Genomic DNA, 21,469 nt, shown 5'->3' on the forward strand with positions numbered 1-21,469 from the left:
ACCACCCAAAGCATCCACAAACATTTTTGTTCCCCTCACAGTCTGACACTGTGAATTCCCAGCCTGAGTATGTTCTACCTCCCTTGTCTGCAGATGTACTACAGGACAGGTGAACTTTATTCTTATACATATGACTAATCCATTATTTTTATCTGTGATATATTTATAATGCATTTGCTATATGCTTTGTATTTAATTTTTTAAACTAGTGGCCATAGCACTTTAATCATTTACTTAATGATTGTTGTTTATGAGAAAGCTCAGAATGAAGCAGTGTAACGAAAACTGTGTTGTACAAGTGGCGCCCCCTAACGGTGTCCGAATTATACACATGCATTATTATTGATATTATACCTATTATTAACCTACCATAACTTAAAATAACTACTGAAATACCACGAGGCTAAACTTTGATATTTCTTGGATACTTAAACTTGATACTGATATCTGAATGTGAAAACAAAATTTTTAATAGAAAAACCTAAACAAATATTTATAAGATTTAATATTTATATAATATTTATAATATATATAAGACCTACAATATTTCAGAAAGTGAAAATTGGAAACAATACTGTAATAATTCGATAATTTAATCAGAAATTATATACAATTTTATTTTATATATAATCTTGGCCACAATTATTTTCGTTTGAATAAATGTTGTTATATTTTAAGATGTCAAATTTTAATTGTAAAATTATATCTCTTGGCTACTTCGCTCTTGATACGTCTCCTGCATCAACACCACACAGATATTTTAGTTTAATAATCTACTTTCACTGGGTGCATCTTAAAGAAAAATCGACTTTAATTCCTTCAAAACCGATTCTGTACAAAAGCGAGGCTGCTTTAAGCCAGTGACGTCACGGGTCACGTGAACATCGTCTTGCAACGGGAAAAGTATTAAAAAGTTTGACAAGTTTTCGGACATAACTGTCACAGACACCGAGGAGCAGCTTTCCTCCTCTTACTCCGCTAGGCCTTCTGCAAGAAAGGTGGGCACACCAGTATCTTTTTCAGATATTAGATATTATAACATGCCAGAAATGTAGTCGAGGGGGAAAAATTCGCTACACAAAAATGCGCAGTTCTGCTTTTTCCGGGAGAGCAGACGATGTAGACGGAGCTGGTTTGATGGAGGGAGTGTGGTCTAAGTTGTTGTTCATTTTCTTTCCAGAAAAGAATGACCGCCTTCAGTTTAGATTTCAGACCGCTGAAAGAGCCCCTGGGGTTTATGCGCATCATAGAATGGGTAAGTTAACTGTTCATTAGACCAACCACAGACCGGCTAATGAAAACACTTTAATTATTTCCCGACAACACGCCAATGCCGAATTAGAACCAGTTTTCAGATGTAGCGTGCTAACTCTGGCCTGTGTGGATTCTTTAAACAGTGTCTGTAAAGCTGTTTCCTTTCAGCTGAGTTCAGTTGTCTGGTTACTAAACTGTGCTGGGTTTTACTGGTATTTCTTGCTATTATTCTGGGGTAAATACTTGTGAGACTATATCAAAATATTCCAGGCTGAAACACTAATGTAACTTGAGTGTAAATAGCTGAATGTGCTGTTGTCTGAATTTAGAGTGTGTGTGTGTGTGTGTGTGTGTGTGTATAGTTGGTATATAATAAAAGGTATGAACGTGAACAGTTTTGGCAACTTAGCTTCCATATGTGGAGGAAGTTAAATAATTTAAGGTTGCATTCTATACTGTTTTATTTTATAGAAATTCTAAATATATAGACCCCCCCTTTAAAAGTCTTCAGTGTTTTGTTGTGAATGGATGAGAAATGTCTTGAAGATTAGTGATTATATTAAGTCTCTGAAAACTATTAGATACAACATATGAATAACTGTATAAGTTACACATTTCCAAGCATCTGCACTGCTTTCCATTTTACTCTTCACAACCCACACGTTGTAGAATGATTGATTTCTTTCCCCCTCGATTGGGCACAGCTCATAACACATTTTTAGTAGAAATGTTTTGACTTGAAATTACCAATTGTAAACAATTTCCTGCAGTCTAGGGTAGCATTGAGAATTACCCAACAAAGTTATTTATTCACTCTGTGAATAACTGTTCTAACTAAAGCCTCATATTGTCTTTGTGATTTATGAGTTTTTAAAGGCATTGCTTACTTGATAACACCCAAACTTGCACTTCCTGTGTGGCAGAGGATGTTTCAGTATGATGTGTTTTCATTGTAAGTCCTGGTGTTTTTGTTAACAACGGCTAAGATAGGCCGCAATCCCTAACCTTCATCAAACCCAGGCCCTTGAGTACCTAACAGCTTTTAGCGCTGACCTTACTGTAGAACTGTGATAATGAATTATTATTACATGCCATCAGTCATTTGATTTCAAGCAAGTTGCATAACATTCAAAGGCTTTTTATGAATATGTTTCTATGGACTGTGGCTTCAGGTTTTTGCCGTATTTGCCTTTGCATCGACTGGTAATTATACGGGTACCACAAGCTTCAATATCCAATGTCAAGGGAAAACTCCTAGCCTTGAGATCAACAGTTCCTTCCAGTACCCTTTTAGGTAAACATCATTAAATATTTCCATAAAACACTGTCATAAATATAAAATACCATGTTCTACTAAACTGCTGCTAATTGGTAGTCTTGTTTTATATTCAGACTCAATGAGGTAACATATCATGTCCCAACCTGCAATGTCAATGCCTCAGGAGAGACCAAGGAGTACCGCCTTACTGGAAACTATTCTTCTTCGGCTGAGTTCTTTGTTGCTATTGCAGTCTTGGCCTTCCTTTACTGTACTGCTACTCTGGTGGTGTACCTGGGTTACCAGCATGTGTATCGGGAGTCAAGCCGCGGAGCAATTCTAGTGAGTCTCTGAAGTCTGTTTAAAGGGGAATTTTGAAGTGACATTTAGGGTGTATATATGAATATATATGTACAGTATATGTGCAAAAGGTTTAGGCACCAGAGACAGAGATTTAAAAAGCTATTTATCAGAGCAGTAAGTGTTTATTTGTTAAAAAACAAACAAACAAACAACAATTAGAATAATTCCAAATAAGATTATTTCAGTAAGTGTGATAGTCTATGTGAATGTGTTAGTTTAATATTTTCCTAATTTATCCTCGGGGCGGCAGGTAGTGTCACATTCCACTCCAGGTGACTGTCTCTCACTATCTTGGTCCAGCAATGAGACCTAACACTGAGGTGTTAAAAACTCCAGGAGTCCTACTTTGTCTGATCCACTGGTCCCAGTGAAACACATAATAACATGCCCACACCACGTCAATGTCATTGCAGCACTGAGAATACTTGACCACCCAAATAATACCTGTGCTTTTGTGGTCCTGACCCATGAAGTACAGGGTGAAGAGGACTAGGCTTATATGCAATGCAAAGCATGGACTACAGCTTGTAATTTTTGAACTACAATGTGCTCCTGTATGGTCTGTGAAGCTTATAAAAAGGACAATGAATGTGGAAAGAAACAGATTGCTTTAATGCTATGGCTTTTCAATTTATTTACACTTATATACTGTATGAACACACACATACAGTACTGTGCAGAAGTCTTAGGCACCTAAGATAATTATATGTATTTAAATTAATGCTTTCTTAATAAGCGTGGTGCTTGTATAACGTTATATGTAGTCACAGTAATTTAAAATATATATAAAACAAATGAGATATATAAGGTAATTTTCTTGGTTGAGTATTCTCAGTGCTGCAATGACATTGACGTGGTGTGGGCATGTTATTATGTGTTTCACTGGGACCCGTGGATCAGACAAAGTAGGGCTCCTGGAGTTTTTAACACCTCAGTGTCATTGCTGGACCAAGAATAGTCAACCCACCAAAAATATCAGTCCAGCAGCTTCCTGTGGTTAGCTACCTGTAGCCACTTGTAAAGGCCTAGAGGTTGACCAACACAAATTGGATAGCAACAGAGGACTTTTTATCTATAATGTTGACCAACAGGCTAGCTGTATTTAAAAGGGTGGACATTGAGTGGGCAGTTAATGTGACAGCTTCTCCCAAAAATCTTCCCAGATTTCCAAATTGATCCTCAATTAGGACTGAAATGAATCAGCCATCCATTGGCATCCTGTGCTGCTACAGGGAGACTGTACTGGAATGAAGTTAAATTTGCTCACACTTTTGTGCAAATTAGGAAACAGTAGGGTGTGTTTTAGTCAACAGATGCAAGTGTGGGCTTTGCAGGCCAGAAGTTGAACCAATGGTATTTTAGCAGCCCTGGTTACAGAAGTAGCAGACACATGCTAGCTTCACGCACGTGTGATCTTATTCTGATCATATGCCTGAATGAGCCATGAGAGAGAGATCCAAAAATGGACCAAATGGCAAAGTAAAACTTTGAGAAAAGGCTTCTATTTTATGTTTTGCTGATTGTTCTTTTGTACATTCAAACATAAATGAACGGCACATACTCTACTTGTGGTTATTGTGGTTGTTTGGATGGACTGTTTTCAATGTTCAATTTTTTTTATGTTTTAAAATAATAATTATTATTATTTTTAAACCAAAAAAATTTAAATTTTCATCTTTCAATAGGATCTGGTGATAACAGCAATCTTCGCTTTTCTGTGGCTGGTGTCATCTTCTGCCTGGGGAAAGGGTCTGACTGATGTGAAAACAGCAACCAGTCCAATTACACTCGTCTCAATAGCAAAAGTTTGTAAGGTGCAGCCAAACCAATGTTCAGCTGGTGCCGTTCCTGTCTTTGGCCCCCTTAACTCCTCAGTGGTAATGGCTTTGATTTTATGTTTGTTTATGCCAGACATTTCAGAATGTTTTGTTCTTTACCCTATGTATCTGTTAAATATTAAAATTTAAACCTTTTGTTATTGTGTTCATGACTGAATGATTCTGTAACTATAAATTCATGGACAAAAATGTGAAGACTTTCTCTTTTGCTTCTTTTATAGACTGCTGGATTCCTCAATCTGATTTTATGGGCAGGAAACTGCTGGTTTATCTTTAAGGAGACACCCTTCCACAAATCATCAGCTCCTTCAGCCACTCCCCAGTAAGGAAGGCAGTTTTAACGAAAGGAGAATTTTAGTAAGCAAGTAGGTATGGTTACAATACTACTTCAAAAAACAAACAAACAAATAAATCAGTATATTTGTGACTAAGGTTTGTGGAAAAACCATGCCATCTATGACACTTTCCAGATTTAGTTACACTATACATATTTTATATAAATTGCATTTTGATGAATTAAATTCAGTATTAAATTCAGAACGATCTCCTAAACTTGAACAGAATTGAGAAGGGAAGAGGAAATTGGAAGATACATAATGCTTAGTTTAAGAAAAAAGTAAATTTTACTTTAAGGCAAACTGGTAAAACTAAGCTAATGTTAGCTAAAGGAGCTAAAACGTATATTTCCAGAGAGTAAGTGCAAATTCTATGAAGGAGAGCATAACATCCTAAAATGTATGATGAAATACAATTGATGCAAAATTGTGTAAATGGAGATTGTTTTGAGAAAGAGGAAGAAAGTTTCAACAAACGAATACAACATACATGATTTCACTTGCAGTACAGGCCCAGAGCATTACTCTGGAATGTAGAATTTATTTTTTTATTTTTCAAAATAAAATGGATAATTTAAGATGGATACAAATGCAGGGACATGTCTGTCCATCCGTCTGCCTGTCAGTCTCACAACATAGACGCTTAAAGATAGAATTTGGCCATAAACAGATAAAGATGTAGTTTATGGTTAGCACATAATATGAAGTAATAGACCACTTTGCACTGGCAGTTTCTCTTCCTTTTCAGTTTACAATAGGAAAAGAAGACAACACCCCAACTGCTCCTCCAAATGAAGCAGCAAGAAGTATAGGTGAAAATGGGCAGCCTTTACACAATATTTTGAACAAAAATCATTAAATCAAACTTTGGCAGGAAGAAGCAGGGGTTGGATCCATCCATTCATTAAATTAATCAATATACTGAATATTCTGGGGGCTAATTTAATTCCAGCAAAAGACCCACTCTTTTGTGAAATGTCATTCTTGTACTCAAAATGAGTTAAGCCACCATAAATAAGGCGGGTTAAATTAAAAATAACAGTTGTAACACAGCGTGCCTTACTCCCAGGTTTTTCCCAGGTTCAAATTATAAATTTGTTTATATTTTGTCGCTTTCCCATGAAAAACATGCATCTCCATTTTGTGGATTTTTAGTTTACAATAATTTTTGCACTCAGCAGCTCCTTTGAACATTGTGTGAAAATTTCATGATGAATGGAAGGTTAGAAATGCTCCTAAATATCATCTAATAAAATCTTTTTACATTGACTTGTTTTTTTTTTTTCCTTCTCCTGTAAAGTTGTTATTTTGGAGACACATGTTTTTCATTGGAAAGTGATGATTTACAAAATACAACCAAGTAGTTCAGTGAAAATATTGGAAGTGTCCTTTGTGCTTCTGTCAGTTACATAAAGTTTAAAGAAAATCAAAAATCATGTAATCATGTACTGGGGTTATATATTTGTTCCTGCTTTTTGTTGGTTGGATAAAATATGTAGGTCAGACCAATTGATGTTACTGTTGTGCAAAGTACTCTTTGTAAATTTGATAACATAAGCCCCTTTTGTTTGAAATACTAATTGTCTAAATATAATTTATCATGATTTGTACATCAAATATTCAAATTGTCTAAATTACTTGGTTCTTAAATTGAAAATGAGGAAGGTGTCAATAAAGGCGTTAAACATCCAAGATACAAGGCTCACGTACAGCTGCTCCAGAGCGTCCTATTTCATTACATTTCTTTAAGATTTCTGTTGGCGCACCTAAATGTATGTGACAGCTGTGGGTGCAAATTAGTTGAAATCAGTAATTATAAATGGTGTTTACAAACATTGGGACTTACAGCGTAAAATCCATTCTGTGTATAATTAAAATTCAGGGTAACATTTCTTTTGTAAAAACCTGAATGTAGTTTTGAATTTTCTTTTAAAGAAGGCCACAGCAATATTTTTGTTACAAGTATGTTTAAGATTAGGTACGTGCTGTTTGTTATTGCTGATATGGCGATATTTTTCCTAAGCTGGTAATAGAAGCTGTGATCAGTGTTCATCAGTGTTTATCTGAATCAGATAAAACTAAATGTGACTGCTGGTTAGTTTGTGCTGGATATTTGCATTACATCATGATTAAAACGTCTTTCTGGTTTACACATTACGTTTAGTCCCTACTCTGCTTACTTGCAACTGCACACAAGCAAGTACTAAAAAAATACCAGTTTCAGGTACCAAATGCCAGATTTGCCTAGTGGAAAACAAAAAAAAAAACAGTTGAGAAGGTACTGTTCCACTTTTTACGCAGTGGAAAAGTGCCGTTAATTGGCTTGTTTACTGGTAGTACTTTTAGTATTTTTTTTTATTTTTTTTAAAACTCTAGAATCATTTTTGTTAAACAGTTTTGTTGTAATGTTTTTTCCTGCGTTTACTTACTTGAATTTGAGGTTCCAAAAATGTTCAATGTTGTGTTTTCTATCGTTTTAAACCTGAACCACTGCAGTAATTGTTCATATGGTCTCTGTCATCTCAAGCCACATGACCACTGTTACTGAATGGAATTTTGCTCATGTGCAACAAGCGTATTGAAATTGTCAGGTACTTTGATTTAAAAGTATTAACTGATGGGTTTTGGTTTAAAAGATGCTTCTTGTATCTTAAATGTTGTGTTAAAGAACACATTTAACGTTTTGTGCATGCTTGAATTTATAATGTGCTTTAAAGCAATAAAACTTATTTTTAAAAAATACAGTGTATTTATGTCATCTTGTGTGTGCGTGCATGAACTCATAGGGCAAGCACTGTGTCAGCTTCCAACCAAAAGTGAACAGTGATTTAACTGGGTGTGTTCTTGTGAATGAGAAGAGGCAGGTGGGTGGTGTTTGATGGTAAGGTATTGCCCACCTTGTTTAGGTCGTGGCATTCGTGTGTTTTAGAGGAGTGGTTTCAGCAGGAGGTGGGATTTTTTTCAGTTGGATGTTTGCAAAAATAGACTTTGGCTTGAGCATCTGCAAAATCATCTATTCCTGTTTTAATTCGTTAAACTATTAACGTTTATGAAATCATTTTAACGCGGGTATTGCGTATATATGTATACGTTGAATGACTAAATATACCTGTATAGTGCTCTGTTTCTGACACTACAGGGACACCATTTGACACGAGATAAAGAAAGGTCAATTGGTTTAGTGAGGGCGAACTCGCGTTAGAACCGTGACCTCATCTCAGCCTGGTGCTGATAGTGAGCTGGGCAGCTGCGTGTGTGGAGAACCCTAAACTGTGCAGGACAGTGCCTCTTGGTCCAGGGCTGGGGAAGCTGTTGCTGGGAGAGCTGTTTCCACGGTGGGAAGCAAGACCTGAAGCTTGAGCGCAAATGAAATCCAGGCGTCGTGAACGCGCGCGGTGACGTCGCGGCTGCGCTCCTGTAGCGATGGTGGCGGAGTGAGAGAGTGAGGGAGCGCGGACAGTAATGGCTGCCCCAGATCGGCGGATTTATATTCTCAGTGAGTTTGTAGAGCAGAGCTGGAACATCTGGAGAGGCAAAGCCGACGTCTCCACGGCGGAGGGTGAGTGAAGGCTTCTCTAGGAACTCGGTCATCTCTCACAGTTGCTCTAACCGGCCACTGTCAAATTATTCTTTAAAACGGACCTGCACCCATTCGCCATCAGCCACACAAAAGAGCCGCCGGGTCCTATCGCCGCCCGGGTTCGTGCTCACAGCCTGACAAACCCTCCCAGGTCCTAGCGCGCCATTAACGTTCGAACGCTAACCTAAAAACAACACTTTAAAATGTATCGCCAGAGAGAAAGGAAAACATCTTGTGTAAAAAAATTCATATTTTATATCTAATGACTGTGGTGCACTTCAGGTGCCAAACTAGTTAACATGGAAACCAAGCTTAAGGGACGAGACTGAAATGGGCGCCAGCTTCTTAGTCGAATTTTTCTTGTCCACCTTAAACTATACAGCGGTGCTCTTGTTAAGGTGGAGCGGGAAAAATCGTACAAGACGCCCACTTTGTTTTCACGCTCAGGTGGGCAACGACAGTGACATTTAATGTAACACGCTAGCAACTAATTAGAATTTATCTTTCCACCTTAAATGAGGCACCGCTGTACAATTTAAGATGAAACGGAAATCGGATTAAAAGCCAACTTCAGCTTCAGTTTTAAGCGGTTTGGCATATAGTTTAACACAGTAAATAAGAATGTCAGCATTAAAGTTAAATCCAGTAAAATATAGAGAAAACAGTGTATGCTGTCAGCTGGGTTACAAATATATTTGTAAAGAAAATATTTAGACATCACAAAACACATGCATATTTTAGATAAATCATATATAACATTACTAAAAGACTGTTAAGTGCACTGTTTTAAACCACGTTTGACTTTATATTATAATGCTAATTAAATCTTACTTATTTTACAGTAATGTGTGGATTCTGTCAGCATTTTTGAAAGTTTTTTTTTTCTTAGCATTCTTTTAACATTCACTCCGACCTGTTACCTGTGTAAATTCACCTCCATGAAATATCTGAAATATTCCAAAACTCATATCATTGCTGTCCCGAAATGGCAACTTTAAAGGAGACCCTTTTAACTTTCATTCATTCATTCATTCATTCATTCATTCATTCATTATCTGTAAACACTTATCCAATTCAGGGTACCTGGAATCATTGGGCGCAAGGTGGGATTACACCCTGGAGGGGGCGCCAGTCCTTCACAGGGCAACACAGACACACAGACACACACTCACACCTACGGACACTTTTGAGTCACCAATCCACCTACTAACGTGTGTTTTTGGACTGTGGGAGGAAACCGGAGCACCCGGAGGAAACCCCCGCAGACAAGGGGGGAACACACCAACTCCTCACAGACAGTCACCCGGAGCGGGAATCAAACCCACAACCTCCAGGCCACTGGAGCTGTGTGACTGTGACACTACCTGCTGTTTGACCACAATGTGAATGGCAGATGCCCTGTTAAAAAGAAGTAAACTAAAAATCCACAAAAATGAAGATACGTGTTTTTAATTGGACAGCAACGATATGTAGTAGGAATTTGCAATATCTGGGTTACAGCAATGACACTAATGTAGTGATGTTGTGCTGCAATGAGTGGATCGGACATAGCAGTGGTGCTGGAGTTTATTTCGTTATTATTATAATTAGATTTTATCACCAATTATTTTACCAAATTGTCAATATTCCTCTCCAATACCATCCATCAATGAAATCCTGATTGCACACAGTGCCACTAGCACCTGGAGGGTTTTTGAACACTGTGTCCACTCACTTTTCACTCTATTAGACACACCTACCTTGTCAGTGCTTCACAGTTTGTCAGTCATCCTGTAGTCCTTCATTAGCGATTACAGGGTACTTTTGGCTGGATAGTTACTGCATATGCCTTTACAACAAAAAATAACATGCCATCCTCATGTCAGTGTGTCTTCAGTGCTGAGAATAATCCCCCACTCAAATATTACCTGCTTTCTAGTGGTTCAATAGGAGTCATGACCATTGAAGAAAAGGGTGGAACAGGGCTAACAATGTATGCAGGGCAACAGTTGGTATCATCATCATCATAATCTTTTCAGCATAATGAACGTGAAGGTCGTGATCCAGATGCTATAGAGTATGTAATTATAAAAAATGATGGTTGTACATAAGGAACAATCATTAGTCAGAAGACGTCTGCCTTAATGTATACAGTGGTATACATTACAATGTATGTATGTTACGAAGTACATTTGCAGTTTATGGGGAAGGGATTTGCAATGGTCATTAGAGTTATTTAAGAACTAAAGAAACATCCATAATTACTCACACCTTCCCCCTCATTTTTGACAAGTCTACTGGAGTACATACGCAGCAGCTGATAGTCTTTTTCATATTGCAGATTCAGCTACAAATTATTTGAAAACAACAAGAAAGGAAGATTTTGCTGGGCAAATAAGCTGCTGAGCTCAATTCCACAGTACCTTGTGCCTTACCCACTTCCCTGCTGACAAGCCAGACATTTTGCTCAAATTACTGTCTTGAAGCTATGTGACAATAGAATGAACTCTTCCACTGTGTACTGTGTCAATGAAATCAAAATTGTGCTTCCTCTCTCATTTTCCATGGACAATGCGAAAGGCATTTTGACTCTGCTGCATTTAATATGCTTTGCTTGTGTCTCACCATATTCGAGCGCTGAAATAATGTGCAGAATGGTGCCCCCATAAAACAACATCTTCACGGCTCGCTTCCCCAAATAAAACCACATTACCTGCAATTATTGTGAGGGAGATTATGTATCTCAATAACACGGCCATTAATTCTGAGGGGGAAAGAAAACACTGATCAGTCAACTCAACCTGCTTTGCCTCTTTTACCAAGCAGGCATGGTTTATGTGGGTCAGATTAGTTACATGCTTCACTGATGTACATGTATTAGGTTGTGGATATCCACACAAAATGACTTTTGCCTTCTAATTGTACACTGTCTGATCTGATTGCTGCTTTCAGGGACCCTCGGGGAAGAGAGCAGCAAAAATGTGAAAAAAAGAATGGAAACCATGACTCTTAGAAAAGAGGGTGAGAAGCTTTATCTATCCCACTTTCCAAAGAAAGCCCAGAATTAGAGAAATCAGATTTTTCTACATTTCTACGTTACGTAGATGGCAAGATATAAACAAACTTCTTCATAGTTAATAAAAAGAGATTTATTGCAGCGAAATATTGCACTGACCTAAATTTTATTTGTAGTGGTAATGACAGGACATCCATTATATTTTTGCCTGAGTGACCAATCATCCTACTTTTTTTTTTTTTTATGTGTAATTGGAATAACAGGACGATAGTGGTAATTTTCTTCAGGCACTCTTTTACCTGATAAACCCTTATATACACCAGTTTCTTATAAAGAGATAAAAATACTTTTCAGACCAAGACCTTATAAATCTCTAACTTTCTGTACCGTAGATTTTAGAGGCATTGTTCAGGTGCCTGCTTCTTACTGCCACTGCTGTGAACAGTTCTGAATGGAGTTGGGAGGGTTTCATATAAAATAACTCAATGTCCTTAACTATTTAGTTTAAAAAGAAAATCTAATTCCCTTCAAGTCAACACAGCACACTTTGATTCTTATTATAATGTACCCTTGTATACTAAAATATGATTTCCTCTTTGCAGACATGTGTATATATGGACACTGCCCATCGCAGGATGAGTTTTACCTGGTGGTGTGCAGCCACTGTGGCCAAGTCGTGAAGCCGCAAGCTTTTGAGAAGCACTGTGAGCAGCGACATGGTCCCCTCAGCAAGCTCTTTGGCTCCCACTGTCCCCTATCATCTCCGTCGCACTGGCCACAGCAGGGACGACCACCCTCCCAGCATGAGAGTCTCAATGAGGGCAGGGATATAAAGCAGCAAGGGGCTGGGCCCCCTCGATACCCACCACTGCATTCTCCCAGCCACAAGATGCCAAAAGCTCAGAAGGATGGAACTGGGTGAGGAAAACCAGCAGTCTTCCAATGATGGGGTCAAATCTTAGCTCATTGAAATGCAAGGCCTGTGAAGAACTTATTCGAATAAAACTGAGCTTAGCCTTCGACTGTCATTTTGAGCCAGCATTTAACAGGCGTGGCACAAGTGCACATTTAGTTCTTCACCCACATGATTACATGACTTTGAATAATAATTTGAATATAATGCATATTTGTTATAGGATAATGTGTCTAAAGATTAAAATGCTACATTTTTACAGATTTATGAGTTAATTAATGTGTCTCACAGGGATTAATGGCACAGTCAGCTGTAACTGCATACATTGTATACACCGAGTTGCCTATTTCTATAACTTTATCAGTAATTTTTCTTAATGCATAAAGTTTTTAAACTTTCTTCATGTATTTTTCAGTATTTCACCACTGGATGACTTCTCCCATATGAATCCTCCATCACCTCCTTTTTTTTTGTGCACACCAACTCCACAAGACCCACCATGGCCTCCAGGGTCCACGCCACCCAGAAAGACCTTTCCTTCAGTGAAGCCACTACAGAAGGGAACAGATGTACACAAACCCCCTCCTGGACCCAGAACATATAGTAGAACTTATAAAAAAGTTGCAGGTATAGTTTTATTTATGTAATTATTTATTATGTATTTTAATTATTATTATGTAATTATTTTAAGGCAATTGCTGGCTATAATTGAGGATTAGAACAAAAATGTTTGCATGAATTATGATACATTTATTAGATTTGACTTTGGAGGGGTTTGGGGGGTTTGAACCCTACCAAAGGAATTTGTGTAGGAGTTTAGTGTGTCCTCCTTGTCCTCTCACAGTCCAAAAATACATGTTGTAGATGGATTGGTTATTGTTAAGTGTCCACACATGTTAGTGTATGATGCCCTGTGATGGACTGGTATCCTTTAAAGGGTGTGTTCCTGTCTGGTGCCCAATAATTCCAGCTAGGCTCTGGACACACAATGACCCTTGACTGGATAAGTGGTTACAGACGATGAATGAATGAATGAATGAAAGATTTCACTCATGTTTATTTAGGTTAATCACTTGTAAATGACTTTGTTTCATCTAGAAAAGGAATGTGACTTGGATAAGCACTGTGGAGTACTTGATCCTGAAAGAAATAAACTCTGCACTAGGCTGCTTACATGTAATGTAAGTATAAATAAAGCATAAATAATACATGAATATTCACATGCGTTACATACCCTGTGGCCTGATTTCATGAACAGGGAACAAGCCTACGTTAGGACTGTATTTTACCAAGGGAGAATTCTTTTTATTTTAAAATTACGATTAGTTTGCTTTTGGGATACTGGGCATGTAGAGCATTAGTGGATTGATCTGTGGGCGCAGTTTATATTTCTTCATTCTTCAGAAATTTGATATTTAAACCTTAATAAAACTCCCTCTTTATGTTCCTCAGATTCATTCGATCCACCAGCGCCGGCAGGTGGTGGGGAGGAGTAAGAGCTTTAATCAGCTGCTTTTAGAGACAAAAATGAGATCTACTTCTTGGAAGCGGGCTCCTTGTCTGATTAGAAATGTGGCTGAAGATGTATCTCTGTGTCCTCAGACCTCTGCAGGACAACCCCAGCCCTGCAGGCAGCAGACTCCAAATAATGTTTCTCTCAGGTATGGAGCCAGTGCTGTAGTTAAATAAATATATATATACACAAGATGAGTCAGATTTAGGTAACAGTTAATGAAGATTTCCTCTGTGTGTGCATATGTGGTATGTCCAGGACTCCATCAGAGAGTGGTATAGACGAGGAGGAGCAGAAACTGTGCTCTGACGAGAGAGGGAGTGTGCCAGGGCAGTGTGCTCCACATCTTTCAGCCTCCCTCTCAAGTGAGGAGAGTGATGGTGAAAACCAGGAGGCCTCCACTGATCTACCACCCAGCACATGCCACCCCAAACCTTTGGGGGTGAGCTGATCTGTTCTTGCTCTTTTCATCAGAGATGAAATCTGTAGTTTGTTTAACCATTGCCCAGTGATTAAATCAATGTGACCTACATCAATATCTAGGAATAGCTTATACGTTTTATAACGTAATGAACTACTGAGAAGTAAATATATGATTTTAAACCACAGATTTTAAAGATATGAATTTTTTGTCATACAATCATAAACTGGTGTTAATCAGGCTCTTAACAGTGAAATGTAATAAAGTTTGTGTATTTCTGGTCTATTCATGTGTGTTTATAATTGATATGTAGGTTGTAGAATTAATAGTTGTAAAAAATATCAACTGCTTTTTCTAATATAGGTTTCCATTCTGTTTTTTTTTTTTTGGCAGATGTGCACTTTTGGAGCACGTTCATTGGGATGTTGCGTAGTGGTGTTTGACCGAAGACTCCTCCACCTGCGCTCTGTATTTAGCACCATGGTGGAGCACCATCTTAGTGCTCACCTGTAAGTCAGCCAGCTACATGGTTATATTATCTGAAGCTTGAAGGAGCACTGTATCTGTGGAAATTAGTAAAATGAAGTAAAACTGATAGTGGCCAATGGTGTATTAATAATTAGAAAGTGCATGTGGTCATTCTGTAAATAATTGAATGCTTTGTAAGTAGTTTCATCTTAATCCAAACTAGTAGTGATTATGTAAGACATATTTTAGCATTTTTGTTTTTAAATTAGGTTTGGAATTGTAGATAACAGAAAATATGTTACATAGCTAAACACATAATAGCAATTATCTTGTAGCCAGAATTTTACCTTAATTTTGTTTATTTTTATAGATGCCTATTTCATATGTCAATTTAGCTGACTGATTAAAAGGTTTTAAAATGCTATGTTAGCCACATTAGCCTCATAGTTCCTGGACTAAATCTGTGTGAGGAAAGTATTGATTTTTATTTGTTTGTTTTTCCCCCTTTGACGGATTCATTAAAATGTTTCTGATTCCACAGGAAAAGCCCTCAGGTGTCTGAGATGTACTCTTATCGTATTCCATCAGCCTTCACACTAGCTTCTCAATCCCACAATGCTTTGCGCAGACCACCAAGCAGAGTTCCCACCCCCAGTGCCTCGTCTTATAGGACTAGCACCTCCTCTGTCCCCAGATGTCCCCCTGGGGACACCAGCACCTCAGGACAATCAGAGCCCAGGGCCTCTAACACAGTGCCCCCCTCCAAAACCCAGACCAAAACCCCTGAGGCCTCTGGCCCCAGCCAACCTCAGAACTCTGTGGGACGCATTAACAAGCCAACTCAGCAACCTGGGCTTGGGCAGCTGCAGGACGGCCCCAAGGCCAGGCAGCGCAAGAAGTCATCCACACAGGAAGACTCTTTGGGCCATTACAGAAGCTTCTCCTGCCCCAAAGATAAGCAGCCTTCCACAATCAAACCTTCTCTTTCCATGTCTGATAGACAAATCAATGGCATCTTCTCGCCAAGCAGCAAGCCACGGTCCCAGTTGCATATTCCTGAGATGCAAGGCTTAGCCAAACGAAGCCTCACCCCCCACACATCTCCACCCTCTCCTCCTGAATCTTCCTCTAGCGATGGTGGAGGTGCCTCAGGGCTGCACCGGAAGCACAAAGGGCCCAGCCAGAAACGCAAGACCAGCGATGCCTCGTCCCTCGAGCCTCCCTCACGTCTCCCCAAACCCAACAGCCTCCTCCACCCACCCTCCAGCCTGTTCTCCTGGAGCAGAGACAGTAAGGCAAAGCCTGTCTCACTCAGTGTGGAGAAGAAACTGGATGTACAGAAGGTGAGCCCCTCAAAGCTAAACTGCCGTAGAGATCTTTTCCTCATTAGGGATTAAGTGTGCATTTTGCTGTCCAGATCCTTTAGTGTTGCACTTGAGCTATGAGGCTTATGTAGCTAAAGAGTAATATAACCTTATAGTTACCACATTTTTATATAATTAACAAGTTTGCCAAAGTCAACACTCAGTACTTAAGAAATGTGGTAGCTAATACATTTTACATTTTAATTCTAATCTATGGGTTAATCAATGGGTTATAACTTAATTATTTATTTAATCCTCTCAACAATTTATATTTGTGATTAGTTAAAAAATTCAACACAATTATTACAAGTACCTACAGACTTTTAAACAAGATTATTAGCAGTTAACAAAATTAATGCCTTTGTATTTTTATACATTTATGCATATTTTGGGCTGAAAAAAGAATGTTGTAGTACAGCTTCAAATATGTCTAGTAGGGATTAAATCATGTGAATTTGATTTTTACCCAAACTGTTCTCGTAAACGCAGAGTTGAGAGCCTTGTTCTTACTCAAAACTTTGAACCCTCTTCCTGCAGCCAAAGCTTCATCACTGAGGGCAGTCTGCCTTAAAACCCACCAGGAGTTAGAAGCCTACTGCCATGTTTTGCCACAAACTTTATGCACAGGACGTTTAAAGCGTTTTCAATTCACCCCAGGAGGATGTAAGTGTATTTGTGTGCAAGAGAATTTTGTACATTTAATATTTGTATATGACTGGATGAATTGAGTTCCTGAGTGTGAGTCTAGAAATACCTCAAGTCCTACCTTATGCTGCTACAAAAATGTCAGATGTTGATGTTACAAAATAAACATCCCATACACTTGAATGCTTTCCTCCATTGTCATACTGTGATATAAGATGCAGTAATAGGCTCTCAACACTAGATGGCAGGCCATCATCGCTTTTTTGTTTACCAGGCCTGAATAGCCTACATGCTAATAATTTCAGTGTGTGACATGGTGCGCTTTTGAGTCATTTGTTTACAGATTAAGCTTTTATAATATTTAAATTTTGGTTAGCAGAATTGTACCTGAGTGAATTACCAATGGTTCTTATTTTATTATTTACATGTATTTATACTTTGTATAATATTTTTTCTTAAAGTTTGTATTGGTTCTGTTCATATGGTATTTAATTTAACACTTAAGCTTAATTTTTATGTCTATAGTTTTAAGGACTCTAAGTCTCATTAAGTTATTATAAAAGAGGTGCAAGTCATTATTATTCTGTAAATACCAGTAGCTGGTTATTTGAGATGAGATGGGTATTTGATGACAGATGAACCAGTCTAAACGTCATGCACTGTTGTATAAATTGGAAATGCATTTCAGGGCCGGCCTGATGCCCGTTGGGATGTGCCATATTACAAGGGACTGGCAATTAATTTCTTTCATTTCTCCAGATTGTAGATGAAGACTTCAACCTAATGAAAAGCTTTTGTCGTCTTATGTAAATTCAAATTTCATTGTGTAATTCCTTTCAAATGATATTTGCATAGAATTTTTCACAAAATTTTTGTTTTCACTGTTATAGATAGCTTGTCCAACATTGCAATAATAGTACGCATTTGTGGACAGAGCATGAATAAGTTAATTGTCAATTGTTAAACAGTAAATATGAAGTTTTTTAAGCCATACAGAGACATAGACCATAACATCAAAGATGACTCCAAGAATGAGGATGTTACATATTTAAAAATTAATTTTCCGAATTTATATAAGATTTCTACATTTAAATCTCTATGGATCTGCTGTAGCCTTTACCAAACTCTTCCTCTTCAGACAACTGAATCCTCAGACAATCTAGCACACAGGCTTGTTACAGCAAGACCTCTCTAGCTCTAATATAGGGCCAACATTATGCAGCATAGTAGATGTGCTTCTTGAGACATAGGCCATGTTTGTACTATGAGGCTACTACAACCCTCAAGACATTCACTTTGTACTGATTGTGTTTCCTGGATGTGTGTGTATGTATATATATATTATTTGTCTTTTTTGTTTTAACAGAACTAAATGCAAAATATTTTGCTGTAATTATTTCCATGTGGTCAGTGATATATTTGGAATTCACCAACATCACAGTGCTGTAGAACAGTCAGAGAGCACACTTCATGTAACTACATTTTCAGTTAAAATACACAATAACTACAAGCTGCTAATTTTCTGTACGTATCTCTAAAGAGATCAGATATAACGTGATCATCTTGCATAAAAAAGGAGGGTGGCATAAGAAATGTTAACGGCAAATAAGAGACAACAGGGAAGCTACAGTTTAAAATAATTAAAAGTTATAGAGAATATCTGAGTCATAAAACCATCAAATTCAGACAAACAGTACTTAAAGCATTTATTGGGAAAGACAGGAGAAAATCAAGATTGACAGTTGCTTCAGATCTGCAAAATATCCTCATCTTATGCCTACAACAAAAATAAGAATTGCAATATTTTGCCTCCAGTCACTTTTGCATTACCAGTCACAAAGCTGTGTGGCTATTTAAAGGGTTCTGAGATGCCTTTAAAATGAAGAGAAGTTATAAGTAAGAAGTAGTAAATAATATCACAGATGCCTATACAGCAGTCTGTGGTACCAGTGCCATTACTCACAAGAAGTCGCTACTTCACGACAGCAATGAGTCCAATATGAACCACTACAAATATTTACTGGCATGAAAAATATGCAATTAAAACATTAGCAGGACCAATTTTAGGTAAATACAGAAGGACAACAATACTGTAATATTTTATTTAACTTCATCCTGATATAGTTTAAAGGCCTTAAGGGCCGTCCTTTAAATGTTTATTCTTAATCTGGTTTATTAAAGCTTGTTTTCTCCCTGCCCGCCACAATGTGTTTGAGCAGAACAGGAGTCAGCCTGTTGAATTTTTACACAGAAAACTCTCCTGTCTGCCCTGGGATCCCTGGGTTAAATTGCAGGGCACAGTGATGTCCGGAAATCTTTGCTTGCCCTATGGCCACCATGACCCTGAAATGGATAACGCAGGAAAGATGATGAAGACAAAGCTCTTCAGGGAACATGGCTGGCTGCATATGACATGTCCATACCATCACACTGTAACTAATGATTTTACACACTCACTTTAGTCCTAAATTCAGCTTTGGAAAGCATGCCATTCATGCTAGAGGTGGGCGATACCGGGAGTTTTGGTATCGATCCAATACCAAGTAAATACAGGGCCAGTATCGCTGATACCGATACCGATACAGTCTTCGCCAAGTGTAGGTGCAGAGCATGAAAATGGAAGGGGGGGGAGGGGTTGCTGTTGGTCCTCGCAATGTGCCTAAGCGGGGGATTCTGCGCAGCCTCGCTCACAAACTAGCGGGAGAGAAACAAATCTTGAGTATCGATCTTTTTCCACGAGTATTGATCAATACCAATACCAGCGTTGGTGTCGATATTATCAATATTTGAATCGATCCGCCCACCTCTAGTTCATGCAGCAGAGACTCACTTGCAGAGTATCATGAAGCTGAATGGGCCAGGGCAGGAAGGTGAAAACCACATCACACCTCACTCAGAACAAACTAAAAGCACAGCAATTGGTGTGCTTTTTTTAATAATAAAAAGACTTCATTTTGAAAAACATGAAAATAGACAGTGGAAAACAATACATAGAAAGGGAAAAACATTCTGTGGAAGGAAAATCTGTTGACGGGGAGATTTATTTTACCTTCTTCTTCATACCCTTATGTCTGGTGCTTGGTTTTGGCATCACACCTCATGTTTCTATGTGGCTGCTTCTATCAGTAGTTGCAATTAACCAACTCCTGTGTGTGTGTGTGTGTGTGTGTGTGTGTGTGTGTGTGTGTGTGTGTGTGTGTGTATGATTTAGACCATATACATTTTGTTACAAACTGAAAAGGAATTCTTTAACAGAATTTGTTTAACAGATCTATGCAACGTCTTGGGCCATCAAATAAATCTGTAACAAAATGATCTTTCACCTAGATCAAAAGGTATTTTTGTTCATTTTTACTTTAGCATGTATATTTGTTTTTGTTGTATTGGTACAAAAAAAGAAATGGTGTCCTCAGACCCCCCAGACCACAGACTATGTTTCTGTCAAGTATTGAGCAATGCTGTAGTTAAAGTATTTATACACAACAGAGGTTCAGGTAACAAATAAGTTAGATTTCTACATGTATGGTTTGTCTCAGATTCCATCTGGGAGTCGTAGAGGTGGGGGCACAGAGACTGTGCTCTGAGAAGAGTGCGCCAGGGTTGTGCCCTCAGCCTCTTTTTAGGCCTCAGTTTACCTCAGAAATATGTAGCCCACATTAACAAGCAAACTAAGCAACCTGGGCTTGGCCAGCTGCAGGAAGCACAATAAGCACAATCCCTCACAGGAAAACACTTTGAACCAGTACATGATATTCTCTAGCTTCTCACTTTAGTAGCTTATGTTGCTAAAAATGTCAGCGGCTAATATTACGAAATGAATGCTTTTTTCTCCGTTGTTATGCTGTAAGACGCAATCTTCTGCTCTCACTAGATGGCAGGCCATCATCACCTTGGTCAGGCTTTTATAGTTTTCCAGGCCTGAAAAGCCAATAAATGTGATATCAGTGTGTAACATTGTGATCTGAAGTAATTTGTTTATAAAATCTTTAAAACATTGAATTTCGTGTTATCAGATTTGAACCTAAGTAAGTTAGCAGGTGGCTTTTATTTTAGTATTTACATGTACTTACCTTGTGTAATATTCTTAAGTTTTGTATTGGCTCTGCTCATGTGGTGTTTAGTTTAACATTTAAGTTGAATTTTAGGCCTATAGTTTTCTAAGGACTATAGAAGTCCCAATATGTTGATGTAAAACAGGTGTGTCATTATTATTCTCTAAAAAATAGTATCTGTAAATACCAGTAGCTGGGTGTTTGAGATAAGATGGGTATTTGATGATGGATAAGCCCGGTTAAACATCACATATTGTATTACATATAAACTGAAAATGGGCCAGTCTAAATGCCAGTTGGATGTACCATATTATAGGGGTCTGGCAAAGGAACTGAAATGACCAATCCATGCTGTGCACACAATTAATTTATTTATATTATTAATTATTAATTTATTAATATTATTAGATCCCATTAAAATGAATATGAAATTTGTTTGAATTGTTTTTTTTTTGTTGTTGTGGGGAAAT

The 21,469-nt window shown here is 38.0% G+C and overlaps 2 protein-coding genes across 4 annotated transcripts; both read left to right on the top strand.

Annotated features, from left to right (window-relative positions):
* The first annotated feature begins 801 nt into the window (after positions 1-801).
* Positions 802-7,763, top strand: sypl2b (synaptophysin-like 2b). Of its 3 annotated transcripts, none has more exons than XM_066643859.1 (7): positions 802-998; positions 1,181-1,255; positions 2,427-2,548; positions 2,647-2,854; positions 4,561-4,752; positions 4,935-5,078; positions 5,780-7,763. In XM_066643859.1, the coding sequence occupies exons 2-6, from the start codon at positions 1,187-1,189 to the stop codon at positions 5,037-5,039; spliced, it is 696 nt and encodes a 231-aa protein (XP_066499956.1). In that variant the 5' UTR covers positions 802-998; positions 1,181-1,186; the 3' UTR covers positions 5,040-5,078; positions 5,780-7,763. The 3 variants fall into 3 exon arrangements, with proteins under 3 accessions (XP_066499956.1, XP_066499957.1, XP_066499955.1); XM_066643860.1 differs by having other exon boundaries at positions 803-998; positions 5,797-7,763; XM_066643858.1 differs by having other exon boundaries at positions 803-998; positions 4,935-7,763.
* Positions 7,764-8,257: 494 nt separating this feature from the next.
* atxn7l2b (ataxin 7-like 2b) lies at positions 8,258-18,310 on the top strand. The gene is made up of 10 exons (XM_066643857.1): positions 8,258-8,607; positions 11,560-11,628; positions 12,226-12,541; positions 12,952-13,163; positions 13,635-13,717; positions 13,989-14,197; positions 14,308-14,491; positions 14,864-14,979; positions 15,480-16,281; positions 16,840-18,310. The coding sequence occupies exons 1-10, from the start codon at positions 8,511-8,513 to the stop codon at positions 16,855-16,857; spliced, it is 2,106 nt and encodes a 701-aa protein (XP_066499954.1). The 5' UTR covers positions 8,258-8,510; the 3' UTR covers positions 16,858-18,310.
* The last annotated feature ends 3,159 nt before the right edge of the window (positions 18,311-21,469 follow it).

The sequence above is a fragment of the Hoplias malabaricus genome, chromosome 14 (assembly GCF_029633855.1).
Source record: "Hoplias malabaricus isolate fHopMal1 chromosome 14, fHopMal1.hap1, whole genome shotgun sequence".
Classification (NCBI taxonomy): domain Eukaryota; kingdom Metazoa; phylum Chordata; class Actinopteri; order Characiformes; family Erythrinidae; genus Hoplias; species Hoplias malabaricus.

Bases quoted from the DNA above. Each gene is read 5' to 3' on its own strand.
- sypl2b (XM_066643859.1), top strand. From the start codon at position 1,187: ATGACCGCCTTCAGTTTAGATTTCAGACCGCTGAAAGAGCCCCTGGGG. The intron at 2,855-4,560 runs GTGAGTCTCTGA...ATCTTTCAATAG, and splicing joins CAAGCCGCGGAGCAATTCTA to GATCTGGTGATAACAGCAAT. The intron at 4,753-4,934 runs GTAATGGCTTTG...CTTCTTTTATAG, and splicing joins GCCCCCTTAACTCCTCAGTG to ACTGCTGGATTCCTCAATCT.
- atxn7l2b (XM_066643857.1), top strand. From the start codon at position 8,511: ATGGCTGCCCCAGATCGGCGGATTTATATTCTCAGTGAGTTTGTAGAG. The intron at 14,492-14,863 runs GTGAGCTGATCT...TTTTTTTGGCAG, and splicing joins GCCACCCCAAACCTTTGGGG to ATGTGCACTTTTGGAGCACG. The intron at 14,980-15,479 runs GTAAGTCAGCCA...CTGATTCCACAG, and splicing joins CACCATCTTAGTGCTCACCT to GAAAAGCCCTCAGGTGTCTG.